This window comes from Aegilops tauschii, chromosome 7 (assembly GCF_002575655.3).
Source record: "Aegilops tauschii subsp. strangulata cultivar AL8/78 chromosome 7, Aet v6.0, whole genome shotgun sequence".
Classification (NCBI taxonomy): domain Eukaryota; kingdom Viridiplantae; phylum Streptophyta; class Magnoliopsida; order Poales; family Poaceae; genus Aegilops; species Aegilops tauschii.
In genome coordinates, this window is record NC_053041.3 from 95,567,423 (window position 1) to 95,588,807 (window position 21,385).

General features: G+C 52.5%; 1 protein-coding gene and 2 pseudogenes across 1 annotated transcript; all 3 read left to right on the forward strand.

Annotated features, from left to right (window-relative positions):
- Nucleotides 1-5,741: 5,741 nt before the first annotated feature.
- Nucleotides 5,742-7,274, forward strand: LOC109732620 (uncharacterized; annotated as a pseudogene).
- On the forward strand, nt 7,145-8,052 carry LOC123493454 (uncharacterized; the record flags this gene model as incomplete). Its single annotated transcript, XM_045231323.2, has 1 exon — nt 7,145-8,052. A coding segment is annotated over one exon (657 nt), but the record flags the coding sequence as incomplete, so codon positions are not given.
- A 9,029-nt stretch (nt 8,053-17,081) lies between these two features.
- LOC109732618 (uncharacterized) lies at nt 17,082-19,344 on the forward strand (annotated as a pseudogene).
- The last annotated feature ends 2,041 nt before the right edge of the window (nt 19,345-21,385 follow it).

A 21,385-nucleotide genomic window follows, 5' to 3' on the forward strand; every position in this document is an offset into this window, starting at 1 on the left:
TAGGGTGCAGCGTTTCTGCACCCAAGCTTAGCTGAACCCGTCGATGAAAGGTAAATTAAAAAAAAACAAATAAAAAATTGTTTACGCATGAAATTTGAGAGAATCTTTTAGGTGTGTGCCAAATTTCAAGATATTTGAACATTTGAGGAGCTCATGGAAAAATAAAAGAATTTGTCTGTCAAAGTATCTTTCAAAACGTGCACTGTGTAGACCGGATTTTTTTTTTGCCACGAGCTCCTCAAATGTCTAAACACTTTGAAATTTTGCACCCACCTAGAAGATTCTCTTAACTTTCAGGGTGAAGAGCGAGCCTGACTTCATGGTGACGGTGAAAGGTGTTAGAGTAGTCATTATGGTATACGACTTCTAGTCCAAATCAGTTTTGTACCCCTACTCTAAGTCGGTTTGTACCCTCTTATATACTCTTGTATGCCGCACCAAATCATCAATAAGCAACAGTTTTATTCAGCTTTCATGGTATCAGATACCGGTCCCAGGGTTTAGGGTATGGCTCCGCCAACGCCACCGCCGCCGCCGCCGCCCGACTACTTCGAGCGCCGGGCCGCACTCATCGCCAAGGCTGCCAACGCCGCGGCCGCTTCTCTCTCGGCCCTCACCATAGCTCCACAAAACTACCCTGCACCCATCCTCGCCGCACCAATATCTCTTGCTGACACAATCTCCGACGTCAGCCCCTACATCCCCATAGTTCTTGATCTCGCCGCCCACAACTACTACCATTGGAGACATCTCTTCGATCTCCACCTCGGCCGCTGCAACCTGCGCTCGCATGTCGCCGCCAACTGTCTTTCCCGCCCCGACGATCCGCAATGATTGAAAGACGATCTCGCGATCGTCCAGTGGTTCTACACCCGCATCACCACCGAGATCTTCAACATGCTCGATCACGACGGCGCCACCGCTGCCAACATCTGGCACTCCCTCCGTCAGCTCTTCCAAAGCAACACCGACGCTCGGAAAAACGCTCTCCACACCGAGCTTCGCAATATGGTGCAAGGAGACGCCCCGGTGAACCTGTTCTGCCAGCGCGTTAAGACCATTGGCGATGAGCTCCGCGAACTTGGCGATACAGTTAGTGACTCACAGCTAATCAATATCGTCGTCGTCGGCCTCAGCGAAGACTTTGACAAGCAAGCCTCGTTCATAGCAATGATACGGCCCCCTCCTACCTTCGCTGAAGTACGTTCCTTGCTACAACTCGCGGCGGAAACACAAGCTCGCAAGGATTCTCGCCCCAAGGTCTTCCATGCTGCGGCTCGTCCTCCTCTGTCGTCTACACCAGCGCCGCCTTCCAGGCCGGCTCCTGCCGCCGGGCCGTCCGCATTGTCATCTGTTGAACCGCCCCCAGGTTGGCGTCCTAGTCCGAACTACCGCGGCAAAAACCCTATCTACAGGCCGCCGCCGACTCGTTCGGTTCCGCCTACGACATCACCAGCACCGAGTCCTGCACCACCCACCAGTGCTCCATCCGCGGTTGCATGGCGGCCTCCTCATGATCCTTGGACGGGGCTTGTTTAAGCATGGCCCATGCCCTGGTCCGCTCCGTCCACCCTCGGTGCTCCGCCGGCATACTCAGGTGCCTGGCAACCCGGCCTTCGGCCGCCTACTGGTGCTCCCGGGGTTCTCAACCCCCGACAGCCGGCCAATGCCTATCACGCCGCCCCGACGTATGCTCCTTATGGTCATTACAGCACCGACGGCGGCGCCTACTACACACCTCAGCCGGCCCTGCTCCTGACGCCACCCCCACCACAGCCGGCCAATGCCTACTACACTCCCCAGCCGGCCCTACTGCCTTCACCATCGTCTCCGCCGGCACTGCTTCCGACGCCACCCTCACCTGCGACGCCGAGCTGGGATCAAGCTGCCTTTCTCCAGGCCATGAATAACTTTGCTGCACAAGGAAACTCAGTTACGGATTGGATCTTTGATTCAGGGGCCTCTAGTCATATGTCTGCATCTAGTAATTGGTTATCTTCTTGCACTAAATCTCCTTTCCCTTCCATTATCCTTGGAGATGGATCATCTATTCCTATATATTGTGTTGGTCAGGCTCAACTTCCCTCTTCCACCAAACCTCTTTTACTTCGCGATGTTCTAGTTGCACCCGCCCTCATTAAAAATCTTATCTCTGTTCGCCAATTTACTTGCGACAATCTAGTTTCGGCTGAATTTGACCCTTTTGGTCTATCTGTGAAGGATCACCTGACCAAGGCCGAGATCGCTCGCTTCAATAGCTCCGGTGATCTTTATTTTCTTAATGGAGTTCCTGCCGCCACCCCTCCAACATCCATGCTGGCCTCCGTCGATCTCTGGCATCGTCGCTTGGGCCATCCCAACCCCGCCGTCTTAGCTTCTATGCTTAGTGAATTTGCCATACCATGTAATAGGGACTCTCATAATTCTGTGTTTTGCGAGTCTTGTCAATTAGGCAAACATGTGCGTCTTCCCTTTAGTTCCTCTAGTTCTTGTAGCACTTATCCCTTTGAATTAATACATTGTGATTTATGGACCTCTCCCATTGCAAGTGTTTCGGGTTTTAAATACTACCTTGTTATCCTAGATGATTTCACCCACTTTGTCTGGACTTTTCCTCTACGCAACAAATCCGAGGTCCATTCTCTTTTCCTTAATTTTCAACGCTATGTGTCTGTTCACTTATTCCTCCCAATTCGCTTTATCCAATGTGACAATGGTCGCGAGTTTGATAACATTAAAAATCGTACTTTCTTCTTACAACATGGCATCCTGCTTAGGTTCTCATGTCCCTACACCTCCCCTCAAAATGGTAAAGCAGAACGCTCTCTTCGCACCCTCAATGATATAGTTCGCACTCTCCTCATTCAATCATCTATGCCTCCCAAGTTTTGGGCTGAAGCCCTACACATGGCCACCTTCCTTCTAAATATTCGACCTTCTAAAACTAAACCCAACACTACTCCCTATTATTCCCTCTTTCTTTCCCACCCCGACTACTCCGCGGTTCGTGTTTTCGGCTGTCTATGTTTTCCCAATGCCTACGCCACTTCTGCAAATAAATTGTCACCACGCTCTATCCCATGTGCTTTTCTCGGCTTCTCTGACGAGCACAAAGGCTATCGCTGTCTCGACCTTCACACCGGACACGTTCATGTCTCTCGTCATGTCACGTTTGCTGAGCACATTTTTCCTTTCTCACAACGCACTACTACACCATCCAACACCCCTAGCTCCGCAAACACCCCCTCTCCCCGTCCTTTCCAACTATATACTCCCCTACCTGCCGAACACAACTTATCACCACCACCATTAACACCCACCATAGCCAATCCCAACCATACACTCACCCCACCCGAGACGTCCCCAACACCCCCGACCCCTGCTCCCTCCCCAACACCCCCGGCCCCTCCTCCCACTCCACCACCCAGCCCTGCTCCCACTCCACCACCCAGCCCTGCTCCCACTCCTTCGTCCGACTCTTCCGCTGCGCCGGACTCACCAGTACCCGCCTTACCCCCTCGTGCTATTCCTACAGCAGCCCCGATTAATGATCATCGCATGCGTACTAGGGCCAAATCAGGATGTCATCAACCCCAAGACCGCCTAAACCTTCATACCTCCGTATCTCTCACTTCTCTTCCAAAGAATTACAAAACTGCTCTACTTGATCCCAATTGGGCCGCTGCCATGCAAGAAGAATATAATGCTTTACTTCAAAACAAAACCTGGCAACTTGTTCCTCGTCCTCCCAATACAAATATTGTTTCTGGCAAATGGATTTTTCGCCAAAAGTTCCACTCCGATGGGAGCCTCTCACGATATAAAGCCAGGTGGGTTTGTCGTGGCTTTTCTCAGCAACAAGGAATTGATTACGAAGAAACCTTCTCTCCTGTTGTTAAACCTAGCACCATTCGCACCGTTCTTAGTGTTGCTGTCTCCTCTTCATGGCCCATTCACCAACTTGATGTGAAAAATGCTTTCCTCCATGGTTCCCTTCAAGAAACTGTCTACTGCCAGCAACCTCTGGGTTTTGAAAATCCATCCTTTCCAACTCATGTATGTCTTCTTCAGAAATCTCTCTACGGTCTTAAACAGGCCCCACGAGCTTGGTTTCAACGCTTCTCCTCCTTCATTCAAACAATAGGCTTCACTCCATCTCTCTCCAACACCTCTCTTTTTGTGTATCATCAAACTTCTGACACTGCCTGTTTACTTCTCTATGTAGATGATATCATTCTTACCGCCTCCTCTCAAAATTTCTTAGATCATATTGTCTCTCTTCTTAGATCTGAATTTTCTATGACTGACCTAGGACTCCTTCATCATTTCTTAGGCATTGCTGTTGTTCGAGATTCCTCCAGCCTTTTTCTTTCCCAACACCAGTATATTCTTGATCTTCTTAATCGTGCTGGTATGCTTGACTGTCAATCATCTCGCACTCCTGTCGATACTAGTTTTAAACTTTCGGCTACCGGTGAACCCTTTTCCGATCCTACTCTCTATCGTAGCCTAACAGGTGCTCTCCAATATCTCACCATTACTCGTCCTGAAATCTCTTTTGCTGTTCAACAAGCATGTCTCTATATGCATGATCCCCGGGTTCCTCACTATAATCATGTTAAACGCATTCTTCGGTATTTAAAAGGAACTCTCAATCATGGTCTCCACCTCAATAATTCTTCTCCAAACTCGCTTACCGCAGACTCTGATGCAGACTGGGCTGGTTGTCCCGACACTCGAAGGTCCACTTCCGGTTTTTGTGTTTTTCTTGGTAACAATTTGATTTCTTGGTCTTCGAAAAGACAGGTTACAGTCTCACGTTCGTCGGCCGAGGCTGAGTATCGCGCTGTGGCACATGCCGTTGCAGATACAATCTGGATTCGGCAGTTACTCTCCGAGCTACATAGGCCTATTGAGCAGGCCACTATTGTCTACTGTGACAACATATCAGCAGTCTACATGACCAGCAATCCAGTTCAACACCGACGCACAAAGCATATTGAGATTGATATTCATTTTGTTCGTGAAAAGGTTGCTCTTGGTCAGGTTCGGGTGCTTCATGTTCCCTCTACGGCTCAGTTTGCTGACATTTTCACCAAGGCACTGCCTACTAAGCCGTTTCAAGATATCTGTTTCAGTCTCAACGTCGTCGAGCCTGCCGTTGATACTGCGGGGGGATGTTAGAGTAGTCATTATGGTATACGACTTCTAGTCCAAGTCAGTTTTGTACCCCTACCCCAAGTCGGTTTGTACCCTCTTATATACTCTTGTATGCCGCACCAAATCATCAATAAGCAACAGTTTTATTCAGCTTTCAAAAGGTATAAAACTTAACAAGCAGAATCATGATGAGGTGGCTAGCTGTCGCTGGGCACGCGGATTAACTCGAGGTCGCTGTTTCAAACCCAAGTTGTTGCATCAGCACGATATATGCTACAAGTTTTGTCACTAAAGTGACCATTTCCATCAAGTTTAAGAAGCATTGGTGTAATTGACTCTTTTTCTAATGATCTGATCCTGAAGCCAGCTCTATTAATGAAAACCAGGGTGACATATCACAAGAAAAGTTAGAACACATTTGCAAGTTTTTCATTCCTGCAAATGTTTGTTTTGCAAGTTTTAGGCAGCAACTTTAAGAATCAGTGACAAAGAATGAAAGAAGTCTATAAACTAGGGGGAATCGGAAGGCACACGGCTTGCCCTAAAAACCCTTTGCTTTTGCGCACGACGACGAAAAATGAAGCGTCCACTTTCTTTCTTGCCGTCTTGATCGATCGGTAGCTACCCACCCTCCTACCAGCGCCGCCGCCCGCAGCACAAACCCCAGCCGCCATGGCGTCCTCCTCCGGGACCTCGGAATCCTGGTCGCCGGACGACCTCCTCGACGAACCCACCCGCGACCGAGCTCCCCGCACCACCGACGCCGACGGAGGCGACGACGACCACGACGACGTCTCGGCCGAGCGGGTCACCTCGCGGCTGCGCAGGCCAGGAGCCCTGAAGGCCCTCTGCATGCAAGAGGTACTCCATCCCCGACGGCTTCGCCCCGGTCCTCGCCGGCGACCGCTCCTCGTGCTCCACGCCGCCGCCGGGGTCCGTCTGCGTGTACCTCGACTCGCTGGACGCCGGGATGCGCCTGCCCCTCCACCCCTTCTTCGCCGCGGTGCTCAACCACTTCGGGCTCGCCCCCGGCCAGCTCTCGCCCAACGGCGGGCGCGCCATGGCGGGCTTCGTCGCCCTCTCCCGCTCCGCCGGCGTGGACCCGTCGCTCGCCGTGTTCCGGCACTTCTTCGCGCTCTGCCCGTTCCCGCCGCACGGCTTCTACACCCTCCGCGGCAAGGACGCCGACGGCCTGCTCTTCGCCCGGATTCGCGCCAAGTTTGTCAAGGGGTGGAAGGAGGATTTCTTCTTCCTGGAGTCGTCGGCGCCGTGGCCGTGCCCGGTGGAGTGGGGGGAGCCTTCCAGGTCCTCCACATTCGACCCGTCGCTCACCGTGCAGGAGAAGGCCGTGGCGGACAGCCTGCTGCGTGCTCGAGGGAGTTCCCCGATCGACCTCTTCGCCTATCTCCACCACCGCAACATGGCCGCGGCCAACATCACCGGGGTGGTGTCATCTCCGCCGCCAACTCGTAAAGGTGAACCCTCCGGCATTGTAGAATTCAGAACGATTCGGGATGCTTGCTGTGGACTGTACTGATCTGTGATTTGCAGCCGCGCCTGTGCATGTCGCCATGGAGGAAGCCGCGGCCGCGCGCGCGTCGGCAGGGAAGGTGACGGTGAAGAGCGAGCCTGGCTGCAAGGTGCCGCCTTGTGCACCGTCGCCTGGGAAGAAGAGGAAGCTGCCGGAGGACCGTGCGGACGGCGAGAGCTCGGCGTCGTTCCCCTCTTGCCCGCCGGGCTTCTCCGCCCCCTGCAAGTCGCCGCCCACGACAAGCAAAGACGGTGACTGGAAGGCGGCGAGGCGGCTGCTGTAGGGCACCGTGACGCCGTCGCGGGAGCGCGAGCTCGCCGCGTCCAAGCCGGCCGACGTTGTCGCCTCAACCTACGTGTCACTGCTCCAGGTGAGCTCCTTGTTCCGTGTGCATCATTCTTGCATGATTTGTTGTTCTGGGTTGATCGATTGACATGGTGGCAATGGCATACATACTGGGCGCAGACGGCGAACGAGGTGGCCTTCTCGCTGGGCTACGCTCTGGAGCTGGAGGACAAGCTGAGGGCGCGCGAGCGCAAGGCGGACGCGCTCCAGGGGGAGCTGCACAGGAAGCTGAAGGCGCGGGAGAGCGAGGCGGAGGCGCTGCGGGCGGAGCTGCGCAGGGCCAAGGCCGAGCTCGACGAGACGACCAAGGCGGCGGTGGCGCGGGAGGAGCTGTGCAGGAAAACGAAGGCGCGGGAGCGCGACACCGCCGAGGCGGACGCGCTGCGGGCGGAGCTGCGCAAGGCGAAGGCCGTGCTCGCCGAGGCCAAGGCGGACGCGGGGATCGCGGTGGCGGCGGCGCGCGGGCTCAGGGAGGAGCTGGACAGGAAGCAGAAGGCGCGGGAGCGGGACGCCAGCGAGTCGGACGCGCTGCGGGCGGAGCTGCAACAGGCGAAGGCCGAGCTCGCCGCGACCAAGGCGGAGGCCGAGAGGGCGGCGGCGGCGCGGTGGTTCTGGGCGTCGAGCAGGGAGCACGCGCGCGCGCTGGCGGAGCGGGAGCTGCGGGGGTACGAGCGCGGCCTGGAGGACATGAGGCGCGCCGCGCTCCGTCGCTACCCGTACCTGGACCCGTCGCTGCTCTTCGTGCCGGTCCGCGGCCCCCCGTAGCGCAGCCGGCGACCGCCTGATCGCCATGCCTGCCCGATGCACACGTCGATCCATCTGCAATTATCTGCATGTTTCTGGGATGCGCTGCTGATCTTTCACCTCGGACTGTCTGGGACTGCATTTCCCACCTTCGTTTCAGAATTCAAATGGAACTACTTTGCGTGAGATGTTGCATCAGAGAATGAATATCTACATACTAGTAGATCGTTAGGGATATTACGATCCATAAAAAATGTTGAGAGACATTTGTAGACGAGTAGGGGAATTGGGCAATGCACCTTGGGTGCAGCCGATGAATGCATTGGCATACATATAGTGTTACAGAGAGCGCAGGGCGCGCTGAGTACATGCGCGACGTGTAGTTACAGAGAGGACGTGCCTAGAGCACGACGTGATCAGCTAGCTACGTGGGCGGGAGAAGAGGTTGTCTCACACCCCGCCGCAGCTGCAGCATCCGGTGGCCGGATGCATAAGCTGGATCGAAACTCTTCAAACGCCGGTGTTGGCAGTCCCTTCGTCATCACGTCTGCGAACTGTTGTGTAGTGGGTACATGGAGTACACGAAACTGTCCGAGGGCCACCTTCCGCGAACGAAGTGTATGTCCAACTCGATGTGCTTCGTGCGTCGGTGATGGGCGGGGTTGGCTGCCATATACACCGACGAGATGTTGTCGCAGAAGACCACGGTGGCCGAGTGCAGAGGAGCGTGGAGCTCGCCAAGCAGCTGGCGGAGCCAGCAGCATTCAGCCACCGCGTTCGCGACGGCGCGGTACTCAGCCTCGGCGCTCGAACGCGACACAGTTGGTTGCCGCTTGGACGACCAGGAGACGAGAGCATCGCCGAGGAACACCGCATAGCCTGATGTAGAGTGGCGTGTGTCCGGGCACCCGACCCAGTCGGCGTCGGAGTAGGCGACCAGGTCGAGTGTCGTGGAGCGCCGGAGATGCAGGCCGTGCGTGGACGACCCACGGACGTAGCGAAGAATCCGCTTCACCAACGACAAGTGCTGCTCACGGGGGTCGTGCATGTGTAGGCAAGCTTGCTGCACGACGTAGGCCAGGTCCGGCCGCGTCATGGTCAGATACTGCAACGCACCCACCAGGCTGCGGTACTCCGAAGGATCGGTCACAGGCGCCCCCACGTCACCGGAGAGCTTGTGGCGGGTGTCGACGGGCGTGCTGACAGGTTTGCACACCACCATGTTGGCGCGATCCAGCAGCTCCTCGGCGTACTTGCTCTGGGAGAGGAAGAAGCCGTCGGGGCCACGGGCGATGCTGATGCCGAGGAAGTAGTGCAATGGCCCAAGATCCTTCATGGAGAACTCCGCGAGAAGTTGCTGTTGCAGGCGTTGGAGTAGAGCCGGCGTGGACGCGGTGATCACGATGTCATCTACGTACAGCGAGGGGTTGGATCGTGCAGCCGTGAAGCCGATGGCGCGGAGGAAGGCGGCGAAGCGCTCGAACCACGCCCTCGGTGCCTGCCGCAGCCCGTAGAGTGATCTGTCGAGGAGGCATACGTGATCAGGGTGTCGTTCGTCGACGAAGCCGGCCGGTTGTTGACAGTAGACACGCTCGGTGAGGAAGCCCTGCAGGAATGCGTTGTTGACGTCCATCTGGTGGACTGGCCACTCCCGAGCAGCAGCAATGGTGAGAACCGCGCGGATGGTGGCGGACTTGACGACCGGCGAGAAGGTCTCGTCGAAATCCACGCCGGGGCGCTGGGAGAACCCGCGCACCACCCAACGTGCCTTGTACCGTTCCAGCGTCCCGTCGGCCTTGAACTTGTGGCGAAATAGCCACTTCCCGGTGACTATGTTAGCGCCGGGCGGCCGCGGCACAAGTGTCCATGTCTGGTTCACCATCAACGCCCTGTACTCTTCCTGCATTGCGGTTAGCCAGTGGGGATCGCGAATCGCGGTGCGCACGCTCTTTGGTATGGGTGAGGGGGAAGGAGCGGCGACAGCTAGGTTGGCGTCCGCATAGCGTGGGTTTGGATGGAAGATGCCGCGCTGAGCACGGGTGGTCATGGCATGGGTGGGCACATGGCAACTCGGCCGTGGTTGGACGGCGTCGGGAGCATGGGCGAGAGAGCTACGGGGTGCAGTAGTAGGGATGGGCGACGGCGGGTCACCGTGGCCGACTAGCGATGCTGGGGATGGGGAGGCAGGAGGAGGCGTTGACGGCAAGGCCATGGGAGGGGAGGCTGGTGAGGTAGCCGCTGCTGGAGTGGGGGTTTTAGGCCGTCGAGCAGCGTGGCGTTGCGTGCGGGTTCGACGAGGGATGTCGGGGTGTAGAGGCGGTGCTGGTTCATCGTCAGGAACCGGTGAGCTGGGCGTCGGGGGTGAGGCGAAAGGGAAGTGGTGCTCGTCGAACACAACATGGCGAGAGATGATGACCCTGCCAGTCTCTCGGTTGAGACAGCGATATCCCTTGTGGTCCGGGGAGTAGCCCAGGAAAACGCACGGGTGTGAGCGTGGGGCAAGTTTGTGTGGTGCTGTGGCGGCCATGCTGGGGTAGCACAGACATCCGAACACACGTAGCGCAGTGTACTCCGGATGGGCACCATGGAGGAGGAAGAAGGGAGTGTGGTTGGCGCGTGCTCGACACGGTCTACGGTTGAGGAGGAAGGTGGCAGTGGTGAGAGCTTCCACCCAGTATTCATAGGGCATGGAGGCATGGCTCAGCATGGTTCGTGTGATGTCATTGAGCGTTCGAAGAATCCGTTCGGCGCGCCCGTTTTGTGGGGATGTATAGGGACATGACATGCGCAGTTGGATTCCTTCGACAGCGAAGAACGAGCGCGAGGTGTGATTATCGAACTCACGCCCATTGTCACTTTGTATGGTCAGAATGTTGAGGTTGAAGTGGCAGCGAACGAGAGCTAGGAAAGATTTTATGTGAGAAAAAACATCTGACTTACGACGTAATGGAAACATCCAAACAAAGTGACTATAGTCATCCAACAATACAAGATAATACTGAATGCCGGAGATGCTAGTAACGGGCGAGGTCCAAACATCACAGTGAACTAGCTGAAAAGGAAAGAAAGATACATGATCCGAAGATCCAAACGGTAACCTAACGTGTTTCCCAAGCTGACATGCTTGGCAGACAGGTGATAGGGCACCATGGCTCGGCGTAGACGACGAGCGGAGTGCGCTGTGGAGGGAGTCAGGTCCGGGGTGGCCGAGGCGTTGGTGCCAAGTGTTGGTGGAGACGGCGGTGAGGGCATGGTGTGTGGGCGAGGAGACGGGGTAGAGATCACCGTCGTCATCACATCGGAGGATCACCCGCTTCGTCCTTCGTTCCTTTACAGAAAAGCCACGATCATCAAACTCGACATTAACAGGGTTATCGCGAGCTAAGGCTTTGACAGAGAGTAGGTTTTTGATGAGGTGGGGAGAAACAAGACCGTTGCGAATAGCTAGGGGTTTTGCAGTGGTGGGAATGGTGGTATGGCCAGTGTGCGTTACCACGAGCGAGTTCCCATCACCAACCGTAATGCCAGAAGATGTATAGGGGAAGGAGGTGGGGAGCATACCAGAGCTTGACGCCATGTGCGACGTGGCACCCGTGTCTAGGTACCAGTCTGCCGTAGGCGTCGTCGGCTGCGGCTGCTGGATGTGGAGGTTGTTGAGGGCCTGCACGAGCGCGCCTTGATCCCATGCCGGCGTGGCCGGCGCCCCGTACAGCGGATGAGGGGGTACGGCACCATAGTTCCACTGCAGCGGGGGGCACCGGGCGGGATCGGATGCGGCGCACCGCTGGGCGGCGCCGCTGCCATGTTGTAGTGGTGGGACACGGCGCCGGCGAACGGTGGAGGAGCCCCTGGACGAGGACGCCGGCCCCCGGTGCATGAGGGCGCCACGGCATGGGCCAGGCGTGAACCATGCCCGTCCACGGAGTGGTGGTGTGCGCGGGCGGGGCAGAGACACGCGACGAGGACCCCCCGCCGGAGTTGGAACCGCCGTGGTCGACGGCCTTGCCCTTCCCACGGTTGCGCCCGCCGCCCCCGCCGGAGTTGCGGCCCCCGCGGTTACCACCGTTGTTGGCGGCAGGAGGCGGAGCAGGGGAGCGCGCGGCGTGCAGTGCCATCTCGCTGGTGGTGTCCGCGGCCTGGCGGCTTTCTTCGAGCAGGAGAAAGGCTCGGCAGCGGAGGAACGACGGGAATGGCGTCTGCATTGTCAGAATAGGAATGGCATAGCGCAGGCGCGGGTGCAGGCCTCTGAACATGTTCAGTACCTGCTCATGGTCGCTGACGGGTTCCCCGAGATCGGCCAAGCAATCCGCGCACTCCTTGAGGCGGCTGAAGTAGGCGATGATGGAGGAAGAGCCTTGCTCGATGCGGCGGAAGTCCGTCGCGAGGAACACAGCCTGGTGCTCCTGGTTCTCCATGAACAGAGAGGTGATCGCGGCCCAAACCTCCGCGGCCGTCGCGTGGCACTGATGAACGAGGCCGAAAATCTCCGGGCTCACACGTGTGTAAAGCCAGGAGAGGATGTGGGCGTCGTCTTGTAGCCAAGCGGGGTCGTGGCGGCGTGGAGCGCCGACGAGGTGACCGGCGACACCGCTCTTCTGGAACATTACCTCGAACAGCGTGCGCCATTGCGAGAAGTTCGGCGGCTGCAGGGTGAGAACGAGAGGTACGTGGTGGTTGATGTACACCCCAGCAAGAGGGGAGAGCGGCGGCGGCGCCGGAGCGGCGAGTGCCCCGTTGGCGAGGGCATCGGGAGGCACCCCAAGGGCCAGCGCCGATGGTGTGAGGAGTGGAGGTGCGGCGGGTCAGGGGGTGGCGGAGGCGGCGTCATCAAGGACGCCGGCGAGCACACGGCCCGGACCTGGGGGAGGAGGGGGAGGGGGTGGTGGCGGCTGTCCAGCCATGGACGGCACGCAGAGGAACGGCAGCGGAAGCAGCGTCAGGCGCTAGACGTAACCAGCGTCTGATACCATGTAGACGAGTAGGGGAATTGGGCAATGCACCTTGGGTGCAGCCGATGAATGCATTAGCATACATATAGTGTTACAGAGAGCGCAGGGCGCGCTGAGTACATGCGCGACGTGCGCGACATGGTGTAGTTACAGAGAGAACGTGCCTAGAGCACGACGTGATCAGCTAGCTACGTGGGCGGTTAAAGAGGTTGTCTGACAACATTCTAATCTATGACTAGATTGTTCTGAGCTGTGATCTGAACTGGGTGTGTTTTGTTTGGCAATGTTCTAGACCAAGTTTCTCAGAGGGTTTTCGTATGATTATGTTCCTTAACAAAAATTACAAGAACGCCCTACCCTCTACACGTCGTAAAGAAAATCTCGACGACAGACCAACAACATGGGCAGCTCTCCCCCAATTCACCTATTCTGCAACTTTCCCCAAATTTACCTACTCTGCACTGAAGAATTCTCTCCGCATTATTGCCATGTGTTGAAGTATAAATGCATAACCCATCTTTTCCCCCATCATCCTCTGCAACCCTCGAACTCGGCCTTAATCAAGGGTCCTTCAGCGTGTTGCCGTCTTCATCCGTTGGCCAAGGTGGATTATTTTATCTGACGCTGCTTCCACTGGCAAATCGAGACCATAAGTGTGATACTGCCCATGCGTGCTTCGTTTTTTCTTGACAGTAACAAGATGCAAGGGCCACAAATCCGTCAAATTAGCTACAGCTGGTTATGCATTCGCCCTTCATCCCTGACCCGATAACATGTTGTTCCATAGGCTTCAGGTCCTTGAAAGTAACAGGCTTCTCATGGCTAAGCCTGCGCCTGTACAGATGACAGGGCACCTTTAATTCATCATATTGCTAGAAGAGATTGGATGTGCACATAGAGCGCAGTGCTCTGCTTTCAAATATGCAGCATGTCAAAAAATAATTGACGTTTAACCCCAAGAAGATTAGCATATATACTTGAATTGGTTCTCTGTCCGGTTCCTGATGCCTTTATTGACAATTTAGCATTCCCCACTCACCAAGGCAGGTTCTCTGTCTGGTTCTTCGTGGCCTGATGTGGCTGCTAAGTCTGGTAAAATGTATCGTCCCTTACGTATATACCTTCAAAACATTAGAGCAACTCCAACGCAGGGACCCAAACGGACACGAATTTTGTCCTTTTTTGTCCGTTTGGGTCTCCTGTCCGCCAAGCGGACATGGGGCGGATACTGCGGGTATCTAACGCGAGAATCAAAAAGCGGACACTGCGGACGCGCTCCACGCCGGCTCCCTCCACAGCAGCCGCCTGTCCTGCTCTGTCCTCCGCAGCACCACCTCCTCGGCGCGCTCGCGCAGCCGCCGCGCGTCGGCCACGACGGCCTCGTCCAGCCCCGCCCACTTCCACTCCGGCGGGGACGCCGCGCTCTCCTCCACCCGCGGGGACGCCGCGCTCCGGCGGCCCCCCAGACGAGGGCGTGGGTGCTCCGGCGGGGACGCCCAGCGGGAAGGCGGCGAGCGCGAGCGGCCTCCCAGACGAGGGCGCTCCGGCGGGGACGCCCAGTGGGAAGGCGGCGAGCGCGAGCGGCCGCGGCGGGATGAGCGGGGCGGGTGAGGCGAGCAGGCGGGGCAAGCGGCCGCGGCGGGACGAGCGAGCGGGCGGGGCGAGCGGCCGCGGCGGGACGAGCGGGGCGGGCGAGGCGAGCAGGCGGGGCGGGCGAGGCGAGCGGACGGGGCGAGCAGCCGCGGCGGGACGAGCGGGGCGGGCGGGGCCAGCGGCCGCGGCGGGACGAGCGGGGCGGGCGAGGTGAGCGGACGGGGCGAGCGGCCGCGGCGGGAGGAGCGGGGCGGGCGAGGCGAGCGGCCACAGCGGGACGAGCAGGGCGGGCGAGGTGGCGCGGCTCACGGCGGCGCGCACGGGGAGGTGTGGCGAAGCAAGCTGCGGCTAGCTGCTGGGCGCGCGGGGGCGGGGCGAGGTGCTCGGGTGCTCTCCGGTGAGCACGGCGGCCGCCTGCGCATGGGGCCGCGCTCGTGGGTAGTCACTGCTACGTGGGACCAGGGGCGGACACGAGCGGACGACAGCGGTCGACGAGCGCGTCCGCTTCTGTCTGCTTCGTACCCATTTTTTCCTATATTTGGGCCAAGTTTGGGTCGGGGGAGGACAGCAGGCGGACATGCGCGTCCGTTTGGGTCGCCCCGTTGGGTCAAGTTTTGTGTCCGGATAACCCAAACGGACAAAATGGGTCTCTCCCTTGGAGTTGCTCTTAGATGATACCACACATACTGTGATGAACAGAAAGATAATGTCCTATCATTTCTGTTTCAGTGGTTGTTGTTTGCCTTCCCTAGGTATAAGAGGTCATATGCTTAATCATGCTAGGGCTTAATTTAAATCAGCTCATCTTGGCAATTGTTTCTCTTATTTCTATGATAGTTTGTTCAAATTTTAATCCTCCCTTTCTTGAGTTATTAAAAGGCTTCAATGGACTTAAAAAAAAGTTGTGCGCTTTTGCAAAAAGGAAAGGTTCTTTCTTTTTTTCTCAGAGAAACTCTGTACGGTTTGTCTACCCTTGACTTGATCTTGCTACTATCATACTATTTCATTGACAATTAGGTTTTAGAATCAGATGGATGATACTAATATTCCACCGCAAGAATTCCTCGAGGACTAGATGTTCACATTCTTAAAGAGTTAATTTTTGTTCCACTTTGACAACCAAAATGTAAGAAAAAATAAGCCCCACCATGTTATGTAGATCAGGAAATGATAGTTCAAATATTTGAAGTTCTATTGAATTTATCCATTATCCAATTTACAAAATATTTATGTAGTTTCCTCGAGATGAACCGGTGCCACAACACGCGCTTCTTATGCTAGTTCATGTAAATTTAAATTTTCTGCCATATTACCACATTACTTCGCTTACAAACCAACTAAAATTCAACTCTTCAAATACCAATGAACATATCAGTCGATTCAAATTTAACTTTCATATTTTGTGTCTCTGTATATTTACAAAAAATCCTTCATTTTATTGAGAAAATAAATGGGTGCAGCAACGCGCACTATCATGGTCTAGTTGCTTGTTATATTAACCGCTCCCCCCACCCCATCCCTAATACGGGGAAATTGGAGTTGATATTTGTTTTTAGTAGCGGCGACTTAAAATTTCCTATGCCCTAGGGTTAGATCCGGTAACTGTATTTGGATTTCTATCCTGCATATTGTGTAGCATGTATGTACCCCCCCCCCCCCCCCCCCCCCCCCATCCATAATAAGTGTCGCAGCTTTGAACTAAAGTTGAGCAAACCTTAGTTCAAAACTGCGACACTTATTTTGGATTGGAGGGAGTATCTTTTTTGAGTCAGATTCTAAGTTTGCTCTTTGGTGATAGATCTACTTATAGACCCTTCTTGATGGCAAGGAAGATTGCAGTACATGGCCTAATGAATCGGAGTAAGTCGACTCAGACCAGCCACCAAGAAGGTCAATGTAAGATCAGCCTTCATAATTGATAATATATAGCACCCATCGCGATGAGTCTATATACAGAAACTCTTTTCTCCAAAAAAATTTGTGGTGTTACAAACCGTGATGAGAGTAAGTGATGCAAATCCCTCTCCTGTATTGCTCCTTTTAATTTGGGATATTTTACAAGTCATATGGTTTATTGATTAAAAGTTTGAGGCTGAATGTGCATGATTTTGTTTTGCAGTATACAATGTAAAATTTTGATTGCTCTAGTGAAATTGGTTAGCACAAAGTAGATCTACATGTAGGATATTCTATCTTCTATCCAAAATAGCTAATCCCTCCAATCCATATTACTTGTCTAGACTAGATACGGATGTATCTAACACTAATAATATGTATCGGAGGGAATAGTTAGAAATTCTGTGATAAATAGTACTCCCTCCGTCCCAAAATAAGTGTCTCAACTCAACTCTGTACTAACTTTAGTACAAAGTTGACACTTATTTTGGGACAGAGGGAGTAGATGGTGCATGGTTAAAATCTGGAGACCAGTCTTGTTCCCCTAAAAAAGCTGTCATATAAGATTTGTGTGTGAGCACTAACCGGTGATATCATAAGAATAAAATGCTTGCTAGATAGAATAGGTTTATCTGTGTATGTAATTAGTGTTGGTATTAGGAACATCTTTGACTTCCAACAAATTTTGTAGTTGCATCAAATTTATAATTTTCTGTTCACTTTCATCTAGTATTATATTTTTTTCTTAGTAACTGTTGCTCTTTTCAGAATTCACATAGATAAATAAATCTCACATAAACTCATGTGTTCATACCAAAATGTAAATGATATATGATAAAATTGTGATTTGCGAATAATTAATAGATTTTGAATGTTCTATTAAGTACCACTAAGCTTAACTTATTTATTTTTACATTTTGTCATGCACAGAATGAAACTTCTAGCATGTGTTCTTGTAGCCTGGATTTTGATAAATCTATTCTTATAACTTGGCTCCTGAAAGTTTTACTTTTTCCATATATTATTCTTTTATGAGCCTCACTTATTTGATTAGTGTAGTTATGTTGTCATTTTCTATACGGAAATTTCTATTAGACATTTTTTTCTAACTTAGCACTAATGTCTACCTATAAATCATAGTTGTACTACTTATGGTAATTATCTATCTAATATACAGTATATTTGTATGAAGCACAACTGGAGCCAATGATGTTATCGGATCCCACTGATTGTTTTCCTGACCGGGAAAGATGTGCTGTGCATTATGTATGCAACATGATGCAAATATTTTCGTTGAAGTTGGCTAAAGTTCCTGTGAACACAAGCTCGGTACAACTATATGGATATATAGCTGTGCGAGATTGTCTGGATTCATTGCTAAATTATATTTTCAATCATAGCAGGGACGATCCCATTACGGTTCAGCAGGTGCACATCGTTCACATCTTTACCTACCCGCAATCATTTTTAATAGTTCATTCATTTCATAGTTTAAGGTTAATTTCATCACATGCATAGAGTAGATGGATCGAACTATAAACCTTTTTTATGGCATGCTACAACCACTTAGGTCCGGTTCGGAATTCCTTTGGCTCTGCGCTCCGCAAACTCCGTGCGCTGAGCCAGACCGAATACCGCAACTCAGGGAAGTGGAGCACTCTTTTAATGCAAAATGGTGAAGCGGCCAAAAGCCAGGTTCCAAAACATTTAGTAGTAATACATAAATATGTACCTATTTACATTTTGGTGTTATGGATGAATATTTGCTTCCATGGGGTTAAATCTAGTAACTATGATATCTAATAGAGAATAATATTGGGGAACGGCAGTTACTCAGAAAAGATATTACCGGTTAAATAGATGTGAAATTGAGTGGTCTACTAGGGACTAATAGGTATTTATGAAAGTCAAACGCAATAATTTTGGACCATTCATATTCTTTTTGTTTCCTTGAATGCATCTATGGGTGCTTATCACAAATGATTTGAACACAACAAATACCTTAGCCCTTGAGCTACAAAATCTTTTTTTCCTGGTTGTAACTCGATAAGTGAAATGTTTTCTTCACTCGTACAAACATTTGATGAGTGGTGATGATGGTTCCAGTTTGAATATTTTATCTGTATGGGCTCTTGCGTAGGAATACAGGTGCCTTGGAGGGGACGTTATAGAACGATGGTGTTCTCCTTGCATATAGTATTAGGCTAGTTTATGGATGATTATCTTTGCATGCTTTATCAAACATTATAAGTTTCATGTGCAACCGACTTATGTTTGTAGGTGGGTTGAGAATCTATGCCACATCACTTAAATCCGATCCTTTGTCAATTGGCTAGAAAGAAGAATATACTCTTTAGGCAACTCTTTACTTTTACTACGTGCCACTAGCAATTTAATAATAGTTCTGCAGGGTTCTCTCATTGAGATGACTGGCCCTAAGAGGGGAATCACAATGACCTCTCCTGTTCTAGTTGAGTTTGACATGAGGATCAGGAAAGGAGAGCAAGAAGAAGATGATCTACAATTAATTGACGGTGCAATAGACTGCGAACTAACCACACCTTCCCGTCCATCCACTAACCGCATTAATGGCGATTGTGGAGCCGTTGACATCACTCTAGCCCGCGTTCCCGGTGCAGTGGAGGCCACTATAGATGTTGTTATATCAAAAGTGCAGAGTGGATTCAATTTATCTCTGAGTTCGTTTGTGTTTGCCGGCGGGTCACATCAGGGAATCAAACTCTTTTGTGGGATTATCGGCGAGCCATGTGGCTTAACAAGAAGGCTCTGAATATGATGATGATCTGGAACGTTATTGCCGCTTCAAAGCAGCCATCCATGGATGTGCCTGTCGACAGATAATACTTGAGCATGCATCTATCTCGCTGAAGGTGACTTGGTCGATTGTGCAATAAAGTTGTTGGTGTTTGATATTCAAACTTTACTGGGATTATTTGGTCTTGCACTGGATACATGTCCACTTGGCACTGGATGCATCTATCTCCCGCCGGCATGGTCCACCTGCGCGCTCTTGCGGCACGGCATCTCCAGTTCGTCCTAGATGATGAGGGAAGCAGATAATGTTGCATGGTTCATTCCTCGTACATAGTACTGTAATTGTGAATTTACATTTGCTTGAAGCGTTAGAAGCTTCATATAGTCAAGGATAGCACAGCTGCTTTGCGAAACATCACGTACAAGAGCAATTGTCCTGCCCCTGTTTTCTATATATACACCTATGTGCGAACCTGCAGAGGATGATCATTAGCAAACTGAAAATAAGATAAGGATGTAGCTGCTCTGCCTTTCATTGCTTTAATTTGATCTTGTATACAACATATTTATCATTACAGATCATCACAATTATATATGTAGCTGACTGAATAGCAGGTAAATCATGTACCACCCCTGTAAAGAAACATAAGAGCGTTTAGATCACTAAAGATCTAAACGCTCTTATATTTTTTTACGGAGGGAGTACTAAGTACTAATACTTAACATGCAATACCTCTCTGCTAGGGAAAAAAAAGCAACACATTAAACGTCCAGGTTCATAACACAGCCTGCAAGCTAAACAAGTAACAGTTCACAATCCACGGTGCTGTGCAGTAGTAAAAGATGTGGGGATGCACCTTGGTGTTCACAAAGCTGGGGAGCCCAAGAATTGATGAAGTTGAAGTAGGACCCACATAGATAATTGAATAGAGCTGGAATTTGGTAGAGAATGGTCATTTGGGCACACGAAGACACTGTAGAAATTTCATACCATTTGGACACACCAACATGGTACTTTCTTCACAGTGGTCCTCTTCCTTTTCCTGCCAAAGGACCGTATCCTGCCTCCCTTCGTCGATCGTCCCCCTCCCGCACGCGAGAAAAGCGCTCTCGTCCTCCCTCCCATACCCTCTGGTTTTCTTGCTCTCTCTTCCCTCTGGTTTTTCTTTACACCAGATTAGATCCCGCCGCCACTACGTCACCGGCGAGACCGTGTCCTAGGTCAAACAAGCAACGCCCCCTCTCTCATGCGGCAAAATTTCGTGTTTTGACCCTTTTCTGAAACCTATTCGAGATCTGACCCTAGTTTGAAAAAAATTCGAGATCTGACCCTTTTGCTACCGCCAGGGTCCATGGCGGTAGGGTGTAACAGCCTATCGCCAGGGACCTTGGCGGTAGGAAACATCCCTACCGCCAAACATACTGGCGGTAGCCTGTACAACCCTACCGCCAAGGTGCTTGGCGGTAGGCACGAGCACGCACTGTGTTCAACACTCAGGAGAAATTTGCGGTAGGGCATGCAACCCTACCGCCAGGGACCTTGGCGGTAGGCTGTTAGACCCTACCGCCATGGACCTTGGCGGTAGCAAAAGGGTCAGATCTCGAAAATTTATCAGACTAGGATCAGATCTCGAATAGATATTAGAAAAGGGTCAAAACATGAAAATTAGCCCTCTCATGCACCCATCGCCCCTCCCCTATTCTCTCTCCCTCACGCGCCCACCACCACCACCGACTCCTTCCCCCGTGATCTCACGCTTGCTGCCGTCGAAGCCTGCCTTCCCTCCCTCTCGCACGCTCACGGGTGAGATTGAGCCAACCTGCTACACCAGAGGAGATTCTTACCGTGAGTCTGTGCGACCCAGTCGGACATCGCCACGGTCAGCTCTCGTGGGCATCCTGCACGGGAGGATCGCCAATCTGGCAGACTTCCGCCTTCCGGTTGCTCTAGGGAAGAAGGTCGGATGCGCCATGAAGATCATCTTGGAGCAGCTCCGACAACTCTTGAAGGAACGGGCGGAGCTCCGCCTACGGGAAGGTAGGACGTACCTTGATTCTGGGAAAATTTTGTATACATATACTCATATGCATCACTAGGTGTACGTAGGTTTTTTTTTTTGAAGGGATAGGTCTACGTAGGTTGATGCACTATCGCTGTGGGAAAAGGAAACAAAGGAAAATGGACGGGCTGGTCGCTGGGATGGTTTGGGGTTCCACTGCTGGGGAAATAAAGTTCGCCAATGAGTCTGCCATCCTCCTCCGCCTCCTCTAGATGGACAGCCCGGTTTGGTTTTCAGTTCACATTTGTCACGTTCTCTGAAGCTTGATTTGTAACCCATGTGAATTTCTGTAATAATTTTTTGTCTGAAAAATTGTCCACATGGACCACAAC